The following is a 15,310-nucleotide window of genomic DNA, read 5'->3' as shown; positions in this document are numbered from 1 at the left end:
ATTACTGAGTAAAATAGACATTGGATTTTAATTATCTATTTCACTTCAGTTTATTTAGCAAACTCCCTCATAGCCTCCAGTAACACTAATCGTGACAAAATGTTACCAACCTCATTACGTTTCCATAAAAACACAAACACACAAATGATAAGATAAAACAGAATAACTAATAATAATAATGCTAGTACCTGTTTGATGCGTGTGCTTTGCTGTTTGTCGGCATTGTTGGCCAGTTTGAGGTACTCCGCCACATTGTCATCCCTTGCTGTCTGCTCAATCTTGATCTGCTCTGTGAGTTTGAGGATTTTCTGCTGTAGCTGGGTGATGGCCTGCTTAGTGCGTTGAGGGTCTGGGGTACCATCTTCACCCACAGGAAAGGAACCATCTGCCCCACATGAAACAGCCAGGGATGTTTGGCCCAGCCCGCTCACCTCCAGCCGGTCAATCTGAAACAAGCAGGAAAATGAGATGGGACAGGGTGTAGGACAAGGGAAGATGAGAGCTGTGAGCTGCATATTGCACATTGTTTCATACTTTTGCTGACATGTAAAAAAAAAAAAAAAAAAAAGAAGAAGAAAAGATGCTTCTTTCTGAAGCACGTGCCAGACAAGAAGTCAAACTAAGTCAGCTGAAAAGGTCACTTGTGGTTAGCTACTACTTAAGAGGAAGATGCAACTTCTTAGTTTGTCATTTAGGGTTTTACAATGAAAAGAAAGTGGAGGAAATCATTCCTGGCACAAATCAAACAAGCACTAAAATAGCCTACATATCAATCCAGGGTTTCCATACTTTATTTTGTCAAAGGCAGAAAATGAGAAAAATACAGGATACTAGATTTGTCTTCATAACAGCTTCACAAATAAAAAGAAAAATATTTTTTATGCGTTTTTGCTTTTCCAGATGCTGGCAAGATTTGCCAGTAGGACAGGAAGCATAAACACAAAAATTGTGCATATAGCAGAAAGTACCTGAGACAGTATTCAGTCTAATATCTTTACAGAAGTTATATGAGATCCATATTTTCTGTCACATCAAGGAGAGGACAATCAGAACTGCGCCCGTCATTTAGCACCAACACAAAAATAAGCTGAACTTGACAGCACCCAACAGAGGCTTAGCAGCCAAACAAGACAGCAGACACCACCATTGCATCATTTTAGGAGGTAAAAAAAAAAAAAAGAAAAAAAAAAAAAAAGAAAAGCCGGAGGATCACCTGCTGCGAGCTAGGACTGACACAGTCAACACAAACTTCCACACATCCGGAGAGACTACATAAAATACCCAATACCTAAAATCAATGTTAAAATACTACTACATGTTACCCTAGTAAGTATTTTAAATGGTTTACGATTTAAAAAACAAAACAAACAAAAAACACGCCTCACCTTTCCATTCTTCAAACGGAGAAACTTTTCCCAGTGCATTTTCCCCAAAGAGTTTGGATTCCGTCAGTTTTCATTTGTCCTGAGACTCCGGTTAAAGGTGAATTTAGTTCAAGCCACCGCAGCACCGACTCTTTGAAGCTATCCTGTCGCTGCACCTCACTCGGTTTGTTGTGAAAAGTTTACAGCGCACCTGAAACTCTGACTGATGACGGCGCGCGAAGCTCCGCCCCTCGCACAACCCCCCCCTCCTCTCAGAGCAGAAGGATGACATCATCTCGTCAGCTGCACAGCACGCAGCAGCCAATCATCTTCACGGGGTACAAATAGATCAGGCCAAGGATTTATTTCTCTGTCTGACAGTCATCGAGATTTTTTTTTTTTTTTTTTTTTTTTTAAGCAAAAAGCAACAACAACACTTTATCAGCACATTGAATCTGTCTGATCTCATCTTAAATGAGTTCCAACAGATTGAAACACTGATATATATTTAACAACAACAAATAAAGTACTATAGTTCAAGTTAGTTAGTTAAAAAGTGATAAATGAAAATGTGATTCTTTCTTGTAATAAAGTTTCTTTATATCTATATTTCCCTTTTTATTTGTAAAGGAAAAACTGCATGTTCTTATCATGCACTGACAACAAAAACCGTCCAGAGACAAATTATCTATACAACATGCAAACACTTAATTACACAATACAGTCTGTCATATATCATCAGCACAGACTTGAATCGCAAAAAAGGAACAGACTCTGAGGTTATTGTAACACACACGAAAGCACTGTGTTAAGTAATTGGAGAAGCAGATGAACAAAAAGCAGGGATGAGTAAAGGGTTACTCAAGAGTTACAAGTTCCCTTTCAACTCAGACCACAGGACTGACTGAAAGTCTAGTCCAGTCTGCCTGGCTTTCTACCAGGCAGTAAGGGTAGTAAGAGTACTTTGATGGCAAGAAAAACCAGTCTCTTAATGCCACACACACCAGCACACACACCCACATCCTAAGGCCAATTCCTCCAAATACTGAGTGAAACTGAGTCAAATTTATCTACTTACGTTAGTTTGTTTAAAAATAAAGTGATTTATTGCTCTGCATTGATAAATATAAGACAGTATTAAATGGAAGATAATATCCCCATGAGTCAATTTGCCCCACTAATGATGTTTACAGTAAGTCTGATCATTATTAAAGCCTCTTAACTGGCAGCCAAGACAATCAAATGAATCAGAGAACAAGAATACCCTTCAGAGCAAGAACAGAGACGACTAAGAGGTGATGCTTCAGAGCTGCACTTGGTCTTTTCTTGTTATAAACAAAACTGTATTAATAGTTTTATGAGGGCAAGCATGAATTAAGCTCCACCTTACCCCTAGTATAACTACATGGAGAAGATGTGAACTCTTCCAATTTGTCTATGATCTTGCAATATGACAATGATTAGCATATTGAAAAGCGTCTCTTCTAGGTAAAGATAAAGAGGACAAAAGGACAAGTTAGCAGGACTCTGTGAACTAGAGTATACTGTAATGCAGCACAGATATCAGTTTTAGATATGATAAGTAGACCTTATTGCCCACACAGGCTGGCACAGAAAAAAAAAGCCCTTTCATTGATCTAAAAATTCCCTGTCAGCAGAGGCATTCAATTACATAAGCCAAGGAACCACAAACAGCTGGTCTGTCAGGTTGCTTTTCAAGGGTTTACCCTACCACAGCTTGACAAACAGGTTAGATATTTGCCCCGACTAGTCACCGCACAGTCATGACCTAACCATTTATGAGCATGACAAAGTTATTTTATTACTCATGGCAAATAATACCTACCCCCCCTACATAATCTTCCTTTGCTTTACACTGAAGCAGGCGCAGAGTACAAACTATCAAATAAGCTGGAACTGTCTCTGTGATCAGTCTCATCTGCAAGTGGACGAGTTCTTCTGCAACTAATCAAGCGTGTAATTAAAGATTATGAGCTGAAGGATTAAACTAATTCCTTGGGGTTAACAAATACAAACATGTTGATGTGCAGAGTCACTGAAGCAAGAAGCAACAAGCACCGCCTCAGTGGAGTCTGTGTTGCCGAATGAGAGAAGCCAAGTGTGACAAAGGGGGATGCTTGCTCCCACTCTGATTAGACTTTTATCAGCAAACAGGGACAACAAAAGGTCTACGGTGAGCTTGCCACTGCCCAGAGGACTTATTTCTCATTCCACCTATGTGAATAAACATATCTGCCTGCTGGTGGGTCCTGCTTGTGTAACAGCCTCTGATCCAAGTAAAGCTGGTTAGACCCATGAGAGGGCAACTTGCTTGCCTTGGATCCTCTGGAAGCCTGGGAAAAGCCCAGCTAAACCTAAACACTCAGACCTATAAAATATGCTTCACATAAACAGACACTGAGAAAGCATCACCGAAGCCTTTAGATACACATCAGACATAATTAGATACATATAGCTAGAACATCTTGTACTGCCCCACCTCAGTCTCTCTCTCTCTCTCTCTCTCTCTCTCTCAATCACAAACAACAAACATATGCCCCAAATTCAGCTCTTTTCCATGTAGGTCACAAAGCAGGAAATGGGCTCATACTGTCATAAGACCCTTCCTCAAATTTAAGGTTAAAATTAAATATGTTTCACTTCCCTTTGTTTTACCCCTATACCATCAGATCTCCTTCATTTCCCTCCAGGTTGATTCAGTGTGAGCGTGGCTCTGACAAAATAGTTGATTTCAGATTTAGTTCCCATATTCTCAGATGAACAGAGTGAAGGATGAAGTCTAAAATTCTTGTCAGACACTCATGACATCTACACCCTTACTAGGTCAGGCTGAGTGGAATTTAAGACTAAGCCCTACAGCTGACTGTGGCTTGTAGTTAAAAGATGTTCTTATTTGTAGTAATAACTTGCATGACAGTCTTAAATAGAACATTTAGTATAAACATGGTAATGAATGCACCGAGGTGTGCTGGGAATGTTTTGGATAGAAACACCTAAAGTATCTTAACCCATCACTGATTTCTGCAGTCAGGTCAAGGATTTTCCTGCTGTTGGTGTGAAGGCGAAGGTCCAGTACCTTACTGGTTGCTATGCTTTGTTTTCTTGTAGAGTGGCTGTGAGTTTCCTGTGAGATCAGTTTTTGTTTCTCACATACCAAGACATTTGGGTAGTACTGTGTAAATAATATGAGTTTTTTTCCTGAGAAATGTGTTCTGCTCCCCACCAGTCCTAATACAGCATTGTCTGAAGAATGGACAAAGTAAACGACGGCTTTGTCATGCCATGTGTACTCGTGTGTACTCTTGGTTAGTTGAGGCAAACATCCACGAAGGAAGAAAATTAGGTTACAAGGTGGACATAATAAACTGTTTTTGGTGTTTAAAACAAGGTGTACCATCCACCACCAAAAGAATTTTCTTCTGTATGAAGAAATTTCTCTGCATTGGAGCTGATTGTTTTGGTTGAATAAATAAACCTCATATTCCAGATAAGTTTATTTAACCCTTCTGTATGGATATCAAAAAGGAATGTAGTAGTTCTATCAACGAGATGACAGCTGAGTGATTCTGAGGTAATAAAAAAACTGATTAAAATTGTCAGCCTGTGCTTAAATGTATAACTGGGGATGCAAATTACTTATGACAGAGGTATGCGGTACAGTGTATGCAACTCCACTCAATGTATCACTGCTCATTTTTATTTATCCTTCTTTGGCTATTCAAAACTTCAACATGTGGTAATTTAAAACCCTTTCTAATCCACAGTCTATTTTCTGCTACCTCTCATCGTTTTCTCATGGTTTCAGTTCCCACCCACTAAGAGCTGAAAAAGACCCAAAATCCGCTTTCTGTTTCCTTTAAGGGGATTCAGTGAGGCAACAATGAACCCCATTCAGCAGATATTGAAAATTATGCAAGAACATGTGACATGAGACAAGGGGTAGTTTACTAAACACATGAACACATGCATTTGCACAAAAAAAAAATCAGTGTTTATGCAGAATGTACAAATAATTGATTCCTGCTCATAAATTCCCAACAGAATTATTCATAGGCTTTGAGAAAAACCTCCAATGTTCAGATACAAAACTAAGAAATGCACAGTTTTAATGTAAAAGAGGTTTGAGAACATGTGTGAGTGTGTGTGTATGTGCGTGCGTTGGGGGTCATCTGGCTCCACCTCTGCATTTCATGTCTTTTTTAAACATTTCTTATGACATCTACACAGCATCACACTGAAATACAAAGGACAAATAAAAACACTGCATACAGGTTAAGACTCACATTGGTGGGGGAAGGAAGTGGAGAGGTGTCAGAAGTTACCAGGTTGAGGATGACCTCCATAGCAAGGAGACGCATGCGTGCAGCTCAGACAGGAAATTACTTTGATCTTTATTTGTTTGTGTGTCTCTTGGGACAAGACAAAAGTGAGGGGAAAGGAGTGGAGTACAGTCCTGACAGAGTCCTCATCACTTGGCACACTTCTTCCAAACAAATCCACTTGACACAAAGTCCACTGGGCAAATAGTCCACTTAGCAAGGAAGCACAGAAGTTACTGATAGCTTGACTGAATATCCAAGATCCACGGCGTCCTCAGAGCAATCAACAGTGGTGTATAACTACATACAGCTGCATAGTCCACAGAGCACAAAGCAACTGGTTCACAGAGCAGATACTGCTCAATGGCCATGACCATGCTTCAGAGGAAACACATGCTCCGCAGTGTCCTGCGCTGAATAATTGTATATGCTTTGATGAGCCATATTTCCACCAACAGCATGGATTAGTGAAAGAGAAGGGACTCCTTTGGAGCAAAGCGCCCATCTGATGTGGGATTGGGGTGAAAGAGCAGAGGCGGTAAATCGTCTGGAGAATTGTGGGGTAGGATGTAGGCAGGAGCAAAAGAAGAAAGAGTTTACTGTGAAGTTAAGTGTTCAAAAAGTCCATCAGGCATAAAATCCTCTGAGGGAGAAAAGACAGGCAGCGATCCAAAGGATGTGAGAGGAAGAAGGGAGCAATCAGGGAAAAAAAGACCCACCAGGAGCTGTCACTAAGAGGGAGACGGAAGGAGAGAGGGAGCAAATGAGAGAGGGGTTGTGAGAAAACTTAATGAAGGGAGGGGGAGCTTTTCTTCTGTTAGAGTTTCTAGGCCAGTTCAGCTCCCAAAACAGTGGTTAGCTCAGGCAGAAGGAAAGGGGGAAAATATTCCACTCCTTCCTTCAATTATCACACAGTTGGACTGTCGCAACCAATCTGTTTTCTGACTGAGTGATCGTGTTGTTATGGATCACCTTCTGCTGCCTGCACACTCTTAACAGAACACTGCAAGGCCACATGCTTCTGCTGGCAACTAATGTATTCTGAACAAGCCAAAATATACTTAAGATAGCAGTTTTTGTTTTTCTTTTACATAAGTTGAAAGAATATAAGTCCAGTCCTGGGGAGCTACCACCCTGCAGTTTGGAGAAATATCCAATATCTACGCAGATGCACAATTCTGATTTTAATTAGAAAACAAATAGAAAAAAAACAACCAGACATGAATAGGTTTTAATAAGACAGTAGGAGAAATTATGGAACTGGGAGAGAATTGGATCCATCCATCCAGCCAGCCAGCTATCATACTAATACATGTTTAGTAAGCAGGGGAAGTCCACACTGGAGTTTTAGACACTTTTTGCCAGGCCCAGGTCAGATTTGCCTACAGACGTTAGCAAGTATTTTCATATTTTCAAGTTTTTCACATTTTATCATGCTGCAGATCCATTCTTAAAAATAATACCTTTTTATCAGTGTACACACAATTCCAAATGATGCCAACACATTAAAGATAAATATGAAATATTGACTTTATAATAATATAATAACAGTTCATTAATAATACTTGTAGTTTTAAAAATTACAACTAAATTCTGTTGGTGAAAACACTGTAGCAGCAATTAGAGCTAAAAAAAAATAAAAATACAACTAAAAAGAGCAGTAAAATAAAGCTGGTGGAGTGTATTGTTACTTTAACCTTGTGTGTCATTCAAGCTTTAACATGTTTTTTTTATTTATTTTTTTAAAGAGATTTCTCTAATTCTTCACAGGAGAAAGGTTTAATCTAAACCTGGCAGGATAAGGAGTAAATCAATTTTCAGAAAATTATTACTGGTCTTGACAGGGGCCTTCAACTCTTATTTTTCAGTCCAGCACCTGTCGAAGCTTGTTAGTGGTTTCAAACTATTCATTTCAACACCTGAAAGGCTGATGCGCTTGTGCTTAAGAAATGTTAATTTTTCTACACAATCCTGTTTTGCAGGGTCTACAGAGAATTTTCTTGAGCTCATGACTAAGGTTTCAGATATGAAACTTTATATGGACATGTGTGTGTCTTTCCCAGTTAAGTCCAGTAAAGGCTTATTTCCATTTTTTCCATTTTAACTACTATAGCACTCTGAGAGCGCAAACCTCCACCAAGGACCACAGTTCTAAAAAAAAAAAAAAAAAAAAAAAAAAAAAAAAAAAAAAAAAAAAATCCTGGATCCAAACGGAGAGCCGATCGCCACCAAAAATTAAATCTGTTCTTCCTTTTCACATTTCCAACAACTCCTGAAAATTTCATGAAAATCCGTTCATAACTTTTTGAGTTATCTTGAACACAAACAAACAGACAAACAAACAGATAGATGCCGGCGAAAACATAACTTCCTTGGTGGAGGTAATTAAATAATAAAAACACTCCAGATACATTTCATTTGCATTGCCATAGTCGATGTAAATCAAAAAGGACATAAAACTAATAAAAGACATCAACACAAATTATTCTATACCGCTCAGTCCAAAATGGGTTGAGGGGAAACTGGAACCTATCCCGGCCATCTGACACAAATCAGGCCCATCTAATGAGTCTGAAACACATGATATCATGGAAAATTTTAAACTTTGTTCATACAATGCATGAGGCCAACCTAACAAATTCCCATGTCCGGCACTGAAGGTGACTCAGCTTCCTCATACAATCTGGTGGCATTACTTACATACCCCACATAGCACAAAGGCTCCATGATGACAAATCTGCACAGTGGCGGTACTGCTATCCTGATGAGTGATAAGGGAAAAGAAATAAAAGAGAGATGTTTGCCTTTGGGGGATTTCTTCCCTCCTCATTAGTACCACATTAGCGTGATTAAAATTCATCAACAGAAAGAAGAGCTAAGGTTTGGCAAAAATATATTCAAATAGAAATAGACTGACATACCCCCAAAGTATGTGAACTTATCATATAAACCTCTACATTTGTGTGTGATTTACCATGACCTGTGTAAGTGTGTGAGAGAGTGACTGGAATTTTTTTTTTTTTCCGGGGGCAGGTTGAGTGAGTCATATATTTTGGTATGTAAAAGCTTGTTTTTTAAGTTTGCTTTTAATTTTTGTTATGCAAAGCACTTTGAATTGTTTTTGAAAAGTGATGAAAAGTGCTCATCCGGTCCAGGGTCATGTGAGGCTGAATGCAATCTCTGCTGTCATAGAGTGAAAGGTGGGTTACATCCTGGACAGGTTGCCACCACATCACAGGAATAATGAAATGCCAAGCTAAATGCTAACAAATGCAAATGTGATATTTAGGAACGCAAGCCACTATTAAGTTATCAAAGTTATTTGATAGATGAACAAACAAAGTACCCCAAGTCTTCATTAAACTTTATATCTACCATTTTAAACGCTTTTTGTTATTCTTAGATTTACATTTAAATGAAATACTTTTTTTTTTTTTTAGTTAATGTAATATCATAGATATAGTGCTTTAAGTTTTTTTCTTTATAATCTACTAAACCAGTGTTTCTCAAACCTTTTGAACCACAAACCCCCAGATATCATACCTTTGTGTTTGTGATTGTTTGTGATCTTGCACTTAATGCATGTGCTAAAAGGACAAGTGCTAAACTGGTTCTTTGTGACCAGTCCAGAACAAGTGTGCTTATTCAGTTACATGTCATACACCTGACTGCTGGAGTTTATGAAGCTGCAGTATAACTATAGTTTAGAAAATCCTATTTCAATACATCAGATCATAAAATATATCAGTGTCATGTTTGTGACACAAATCCTTCATTAAGTACCAATAACGTAATATATGGTTTTGATTGATGGGATAACACTACCATTGTGACCTAATAACATCTTGTCAGATAGGAAAAACACCCAGGTAATTTCCACAGAAGAATGATGACAGTCTTACAAGATCTGACCTACTAATACTAACAAATCATTCTCAACATGGCACAAGTCTGAACTTCAGGCAGTTTTAATACTGAAAAGACAAGAAACAGATTACATGATATTTCTCGTAAAAAGGACAACATTAATCATACAAAGGGCTTTAAACAGAAATGGATTGGCCATGCACATGGCAAGATAAGATATAACATAAAATAAAAATGGAGCAAAACAACTTCTTCCGAGTTTAGAGGTCTTTTTTCACACCATCACCTGGACCACAACAGGAGTATCTAAACAAGCTAATGATAAAGCAACACTGACTGTGTTTCACCCTTGCACTCAAGTCAGCAAAGGAGATACCTGGCCCCTGACCATGAAATCACCTCATGCAGTTGGTGGTTTGATTCTGACAATATTGCATTCATACTGTGGCCCCTGCTGTTGATGTGACTGAAAGAAGCTGTAAGGAACATGCCAGAAAAGAGCTCTTATCATTCAGAGGACAGAGCTTAGAGCTGGATTTGAGCCAGGTCTCTGTTCCTCAGCTTCAAAGTTCTGGAAAATCTCTCAGAGATGGAGCAGAAACTATCTGATGTAGGTGGACAGAAGTTTAAAGAGAGAACAATATGAACAAGTTTGATGGTGAGAGTGAAACATAACTTTGAACTCAGGGAGGGGTCAACTCTGGAATTAGTTTGTCCTTTTCCCCTTGAAATGATGCACATATAGTGCAGAATTTATCACAGCATTTCAACACTGCATCTTTACACCACAGTCCCATCCACGTGATGTAAACGGCAGCCTGATTGATTACACTGTGCTATGGTTGGGGGGGTGTGAGAAGTTACGTAAAAGGCAGAAGAGTGAGACCATTGTCTACACAGCCTGATGGGAATTCAAGCCTAAAAGAGGAGTGAGCCATGACTTCGGACTTTGGCCTATTTGAACAGTACCTTCCCAATAAAAACAAGACCCCCCCTCTCTAACTTGTCTATGGTTCAAGTATAATCAATTATCTTACATAAACCACTGGGCACTATGACTAGCAAGGCAGTAAATGTAAAAATATCATAATGGCCAGCTCCAATACAGTACAAAAGCCAGGCAGGAAGGAAAACAATCAGGAAATCACAACAATTTAAGAACATATTTTAATGCCCTTTGTGAAAACAGTTAAATATGAATAAGGTCAGTCCTTTATTAGAAAAGCTTTTGTTGTTCATACTTCTTTTATGTATTATGTTTAAAGTGGCCCTGCGATGGACTGGTGAGCTGTGCAGGGTGTACCCTGACTTTCACCCAAAGACTGCTGGGATGGATTCCAGCTTCCCCGCGACCCTTCATCGGATCAAGCGGTTAGGATGATGAATGAATGAATATTACATATTTGTATATTACATATCCATGTTTGAATGAATGTTGAATGAAAGTATGAATGTTCAAAGTGTGATTTCAGCCATGTATTGGCAAGGCAAATCTGTACAGCACAATCCATTAACAGGGTGATTCAAAGTGTTTCAGCCATGCTACAGCCATGTAGATACATATGATCAGAATGATACAGAAGTTTGAGCTAAAATTTTGTTTAATTTTGTTTTTTCTTCACATGTTTGCTTCACATTACAGCAGCTAAAGGTCAAAATACAAATAAATATACAGCATGTTTAATACAAATGTACAGCTTCATGTTTGAAGCTTAAACACAAAACTAAACATATGTAGGACTTCCAGCTCATGCTAAAAATGTTGGAAGATTCTGGAAACATGCATATATAGCAAAACAATTTTGCTCCTGTCGTGCGAAATATTTCAGAGAATGAAAATGGAATCAGATACTTTATTCATCCCCGAGGGGAAATTCCAGAAAGCACTGGAAGGCTAATCTTAATTTTGACGTAAATAAGAAGTCATCCATTTCCAACTTTTACCTGCTTTTGTACAAGATAAAAAGCATTCAATTGTCTTTCAAACCTCCAGCCTTTTTGTTTGATTTTGTATTTTATTAATATGTGAATGTGGAGGTACAGGGTTGATACATACATGAAAAGCTGTTCATGTGTGAGACAAAGTGGCAAAACATTGTGTACACGCATATATGGGAACAGCTCGGGTACATGCCTGAAAATGCAGAGATGATCTTGCTGGATGCCACACAATACTCGGCATACCATGGGCCTGTATGTAAGCACAGACATGCTGCCAGCCTACTCATAAGCAGGAAGACGAAGAATCTAGAACAAACAGTCCCAGATTTTTAGCCCTGCAAGATTATTTGGTCTAGCCTCACATTGTGACCCTGTGTCGACCTCACTGCCCACTTTGAAAAAAGCTTATTAGTTGGTCTGGATTCGGAGTACTGTTTCAGTCCACTGTATGAATTAGGCCAATGGGAAGCAGTAGGTTTCATAACAGGAGGTCAGATAATTAAGCATGGAATTTGACTGATAGGAAGTTCTCACAACTGTCAGACAACTATTATCTAATGAAAATCTAAGATATTTGAGATTATCTAACAAAACTTTGGCACGTCTAACATCAAGGCTACTGAGGTTCAAAAATTTTGTTTTTCATAATATTGTTTTCTTAATTTAATCTTAAACTAAGTTGCCTTTCATGGCAACATTTGAATTAAATGTTCAGGAGTAATATCTTTCTCAGATTCTGGTTACTCTGCAGATGCAAACATAATAAATTATAATGGCAGTAATCCTAACCTTTTCATTAAAATGGAAAACAGAAATGCATCTAAAAATAACCCAACCACAGTAAATAAACCAGGATATCTTAGCCAGAATGAGACAGCTAACCAACCACAAGGGGGAGCTATGGCATAGACTATTCTAAACAAAGTGAGTCACCTGCGGCATGATCAGTCTGGCCTCACATTTCCTGACAGGTTTCCTGTCAATAACCCCTTGTTTTTATCTTGTGTTTTTGTTTTCTTTTCTTTTGCATTCTTCCATTATAAACCATCCTACAGACAAACATTCTTCCTTTTATGCAACAGATTTCAGGTTAGATGAGGCAATCACATCAAGGCACATGGATGACTTGTGGCTAAAACCATGAACAGACAGGAATGAAGAACATCTATGCCAAGTAAATGGAGACAGGAAAAAGGACGACTGAATTTAAGTAGTTTTGGAGGTTATTAAAAAAATATGAACAATAAGGTTATGACAAGAAATTAGGTTAATTAATGTTACTGAGGGCATGCAATGTCAGATAATAAAGACTGGTGTAGGGAAAGACATTACCAGTGATACTGTGTAACATCAGATAAGGCTGCAGTAACGAACTGTGAGAAAATGAAAGATTTCTAAGATTACAATTGGCTGACGCAAATAAGAATATAAGGCAGGGTTCTGGTCTTTAGTAGAGAAAAATATGCTGATATTTCCCAAGAGGATGTGATCAGATTTGAAATGTGTGTCCATGTGTTTTCTAAGTGGGTCAGTGGAGCAGAGCTGAGCTCAGCGATCTATGGTCTCATCCATAATTCATCACAGTCACACAAACAATATATACTGAGCAGGGAGTGGCAGGGATGAAGAGCGTGGCCTTTCTGATTCTGTCTGTCTGCCGGCTCTCCTTGCCACCTCAAAGAATGAACAATTTCCTTTTAAAACAACGTAACATCAGGGGAGGAAAACCAAACCCATGACATTATCAGAAAAGTGGACGGTGGTTTATTTGGGGAGCAGAAAAGCCACTGAACATGAATTCAGCAATGAGGCAGTGTCTGAAGAACAGACATGTAGGCTAAGGTTGAAAACCAAGTGTGTGGCAACCTCGGCGCGGCTGAGAAAACAACAGATATACACATGCATGCACACACAAATGTCACAAATGTAAGCATGAGCTCCAAGAGGAAGGACCAGCTGCATGCCAAAAATAAATACACAAAGGATGACCCATAGTGACTCATTGCTGACATGTACACTTATCTGCACAAACCTCATGCATCGCCTCTGCCCCCGAAAAACAAGGAAATAAAAGAAAAGTCAGAATAACTAGAATTAATGGTTGTTATTTATTGGAAAAAATATCAGAGTTCATACTGCAAATAGAATAGACAATATGCATCTAAATGGGTGTTGTAATAATAATAATAATAGAGTCATTCATTTTTTGTTGAGAGTATTAGTAAATGCGAGCTCCCTTACAAAATGAATTCTGGTTCAGACATCTGTCTATTAATAGCAACAGAGAAATAGGCAGTGCTGAAGCAAATTCTTTCCTCACTCAGACAGTTTAGGAACCCAGAAAATAGCTGAATGACCTTAATATCACAACTTTGTCTTCATCTGTTTTCCTCAATGACTTCAAACATCCTGCTGATCAACACCCAAGGTTCCACACACATACACAGACCTAAGTCCATCTTGTAACCAGTACTTTGTCCCATATCTCTTTTGATCCACTTCCTTTGTCCTTCCTTTCAGTCACATCTGGAATGATGGTTTCACAGGAACTTTACATATAATTATTGTTTTTTTTCCTGTGTGTAAGTATGAAAGACTGTCTTGTGTTGCAATTGTATCCAGTGCCGGAAAAAGGGCGTTGGTTTATGTGTGTAATGATATGAATATTCAACAGCCTAATTAAACAGGCTCGAGCGACGCATCAAAGGGAACCCACAGCCGTTGGGTGGAGAGTTTAAACACACCCAGGATTCAGACACACGGTCATCTTTGTTCGAAAGATGAGGTCTGAGTCTCACAGAATTAACACATTACAACAAAACATTTACAGAAAAATTAATTTACAGAAATTTATAAAATTTTTAAAGTGGAAAAAAACATTAAGCCATGTGAAATAAAGAAAATCTTCACTTTCAATTATCCATTGTCATTGTAATCCAGTGAGTTTTATTCAAACATGCATCAGAAAAGGGAGGAGTGTCTCTAGATCTATGTGATTTCTTTTCAATGCAAAGCACTGCATTTCAAATAATTATCAAAAGAGAAGGCTTGACTCAAACAGTTAGCACAAACACTATTTAACACAGCGATTTGGCAAAGTGCACCGGAGGTTAATTTTAGATAACACCTTTTTCATGCCCTGATAAGTCACTAGGCAGACTGATGATGGGGCGGCTATGAGATCAGTCAATGACCCTGCAAGCATTTATCTGGGTAAAGCCGCTTCGGCCCCCTTTGATCACATCACCCTGTTACCATGGAGATAGCTTTCAGTGCACTGGACACAGATGAGAGGGAGTGATGAAGAAGGGAGTGAACATTAAAGAAAGGCAGTCTATGATCTATATGAAGAAGGTAAAGAGTAGGAAATAAAAAGAGCTGCAAAAGAAGTAAAATGTGTAGCAACAAGCAGTGTAGCAGCAAAGATGTTTATTTACTATTTTATTTCTGATACTGGAAAAAGCTTCTCAATTTAAATTTGCTTTGGCATAAATGTTTTGATAGAATGAATGTAAATTTTATGCCCTAATGTTATGCCTGATGTGAAACACTATTGGTTATTTTGAGGTTCAAGGATCAGAGAGATGAAAGAAAACTCTGAAACCAATTCTCAAACATAACTTCTGTTACAACAAACCACCCAACTGGACAGTGGTAGGATATAACATAAAGCTCACTAATATATTAACCTTTGATTATTATTATTATTATTATTATTATTAGTGTTATTTTAATCAATATATGTATATATACACACATATATATATATATATATATATATATATATATATATATATA

At 38.3% G+C, this 15,310-nt stretch overlaps 1 protein-coding gene across 2 annotated transcripts in view; it reads right to left on the bottom strand.

The window, feature by feature from the left end:
- tmcc1a (transmembrane and coiled-coil domain family 1a) overlaps positions 1–15,310 on the bottom strand; it is a 40,097-nt gene that overhangs the window by 5,593 nt on the left and 19,194 nt on the right. For both annotated transcript variants that reach the window (XM_079238914.1, XM_079238913.1), the window contains one exon: positions 189–446. In XM_079238914.1, the coding sequence (XP_079095040.1) occupies positions 189–446 (258 nt within the window). The remainder of the gene's footprint in view (positions 1–188; positions 447–15,310) is intronic.

This window comes from Telmatherina bonti, assembly GCF_933228915.1.
Source record: "Telmatherina bonti genome assembly, chromosome: 4".
Lineage (NCBI taxonomy): Eukaryota > Metazoa > Chordata > Actinopteri > Atheriniformes > Telmatherinidae > Telmatherina > Telmatherina bonti.
The sequence above is the reverse complement of the archived record's forward strand: the minus strand, read 5'-3'. Positions and strand labels throughout refer to the sequence as shown.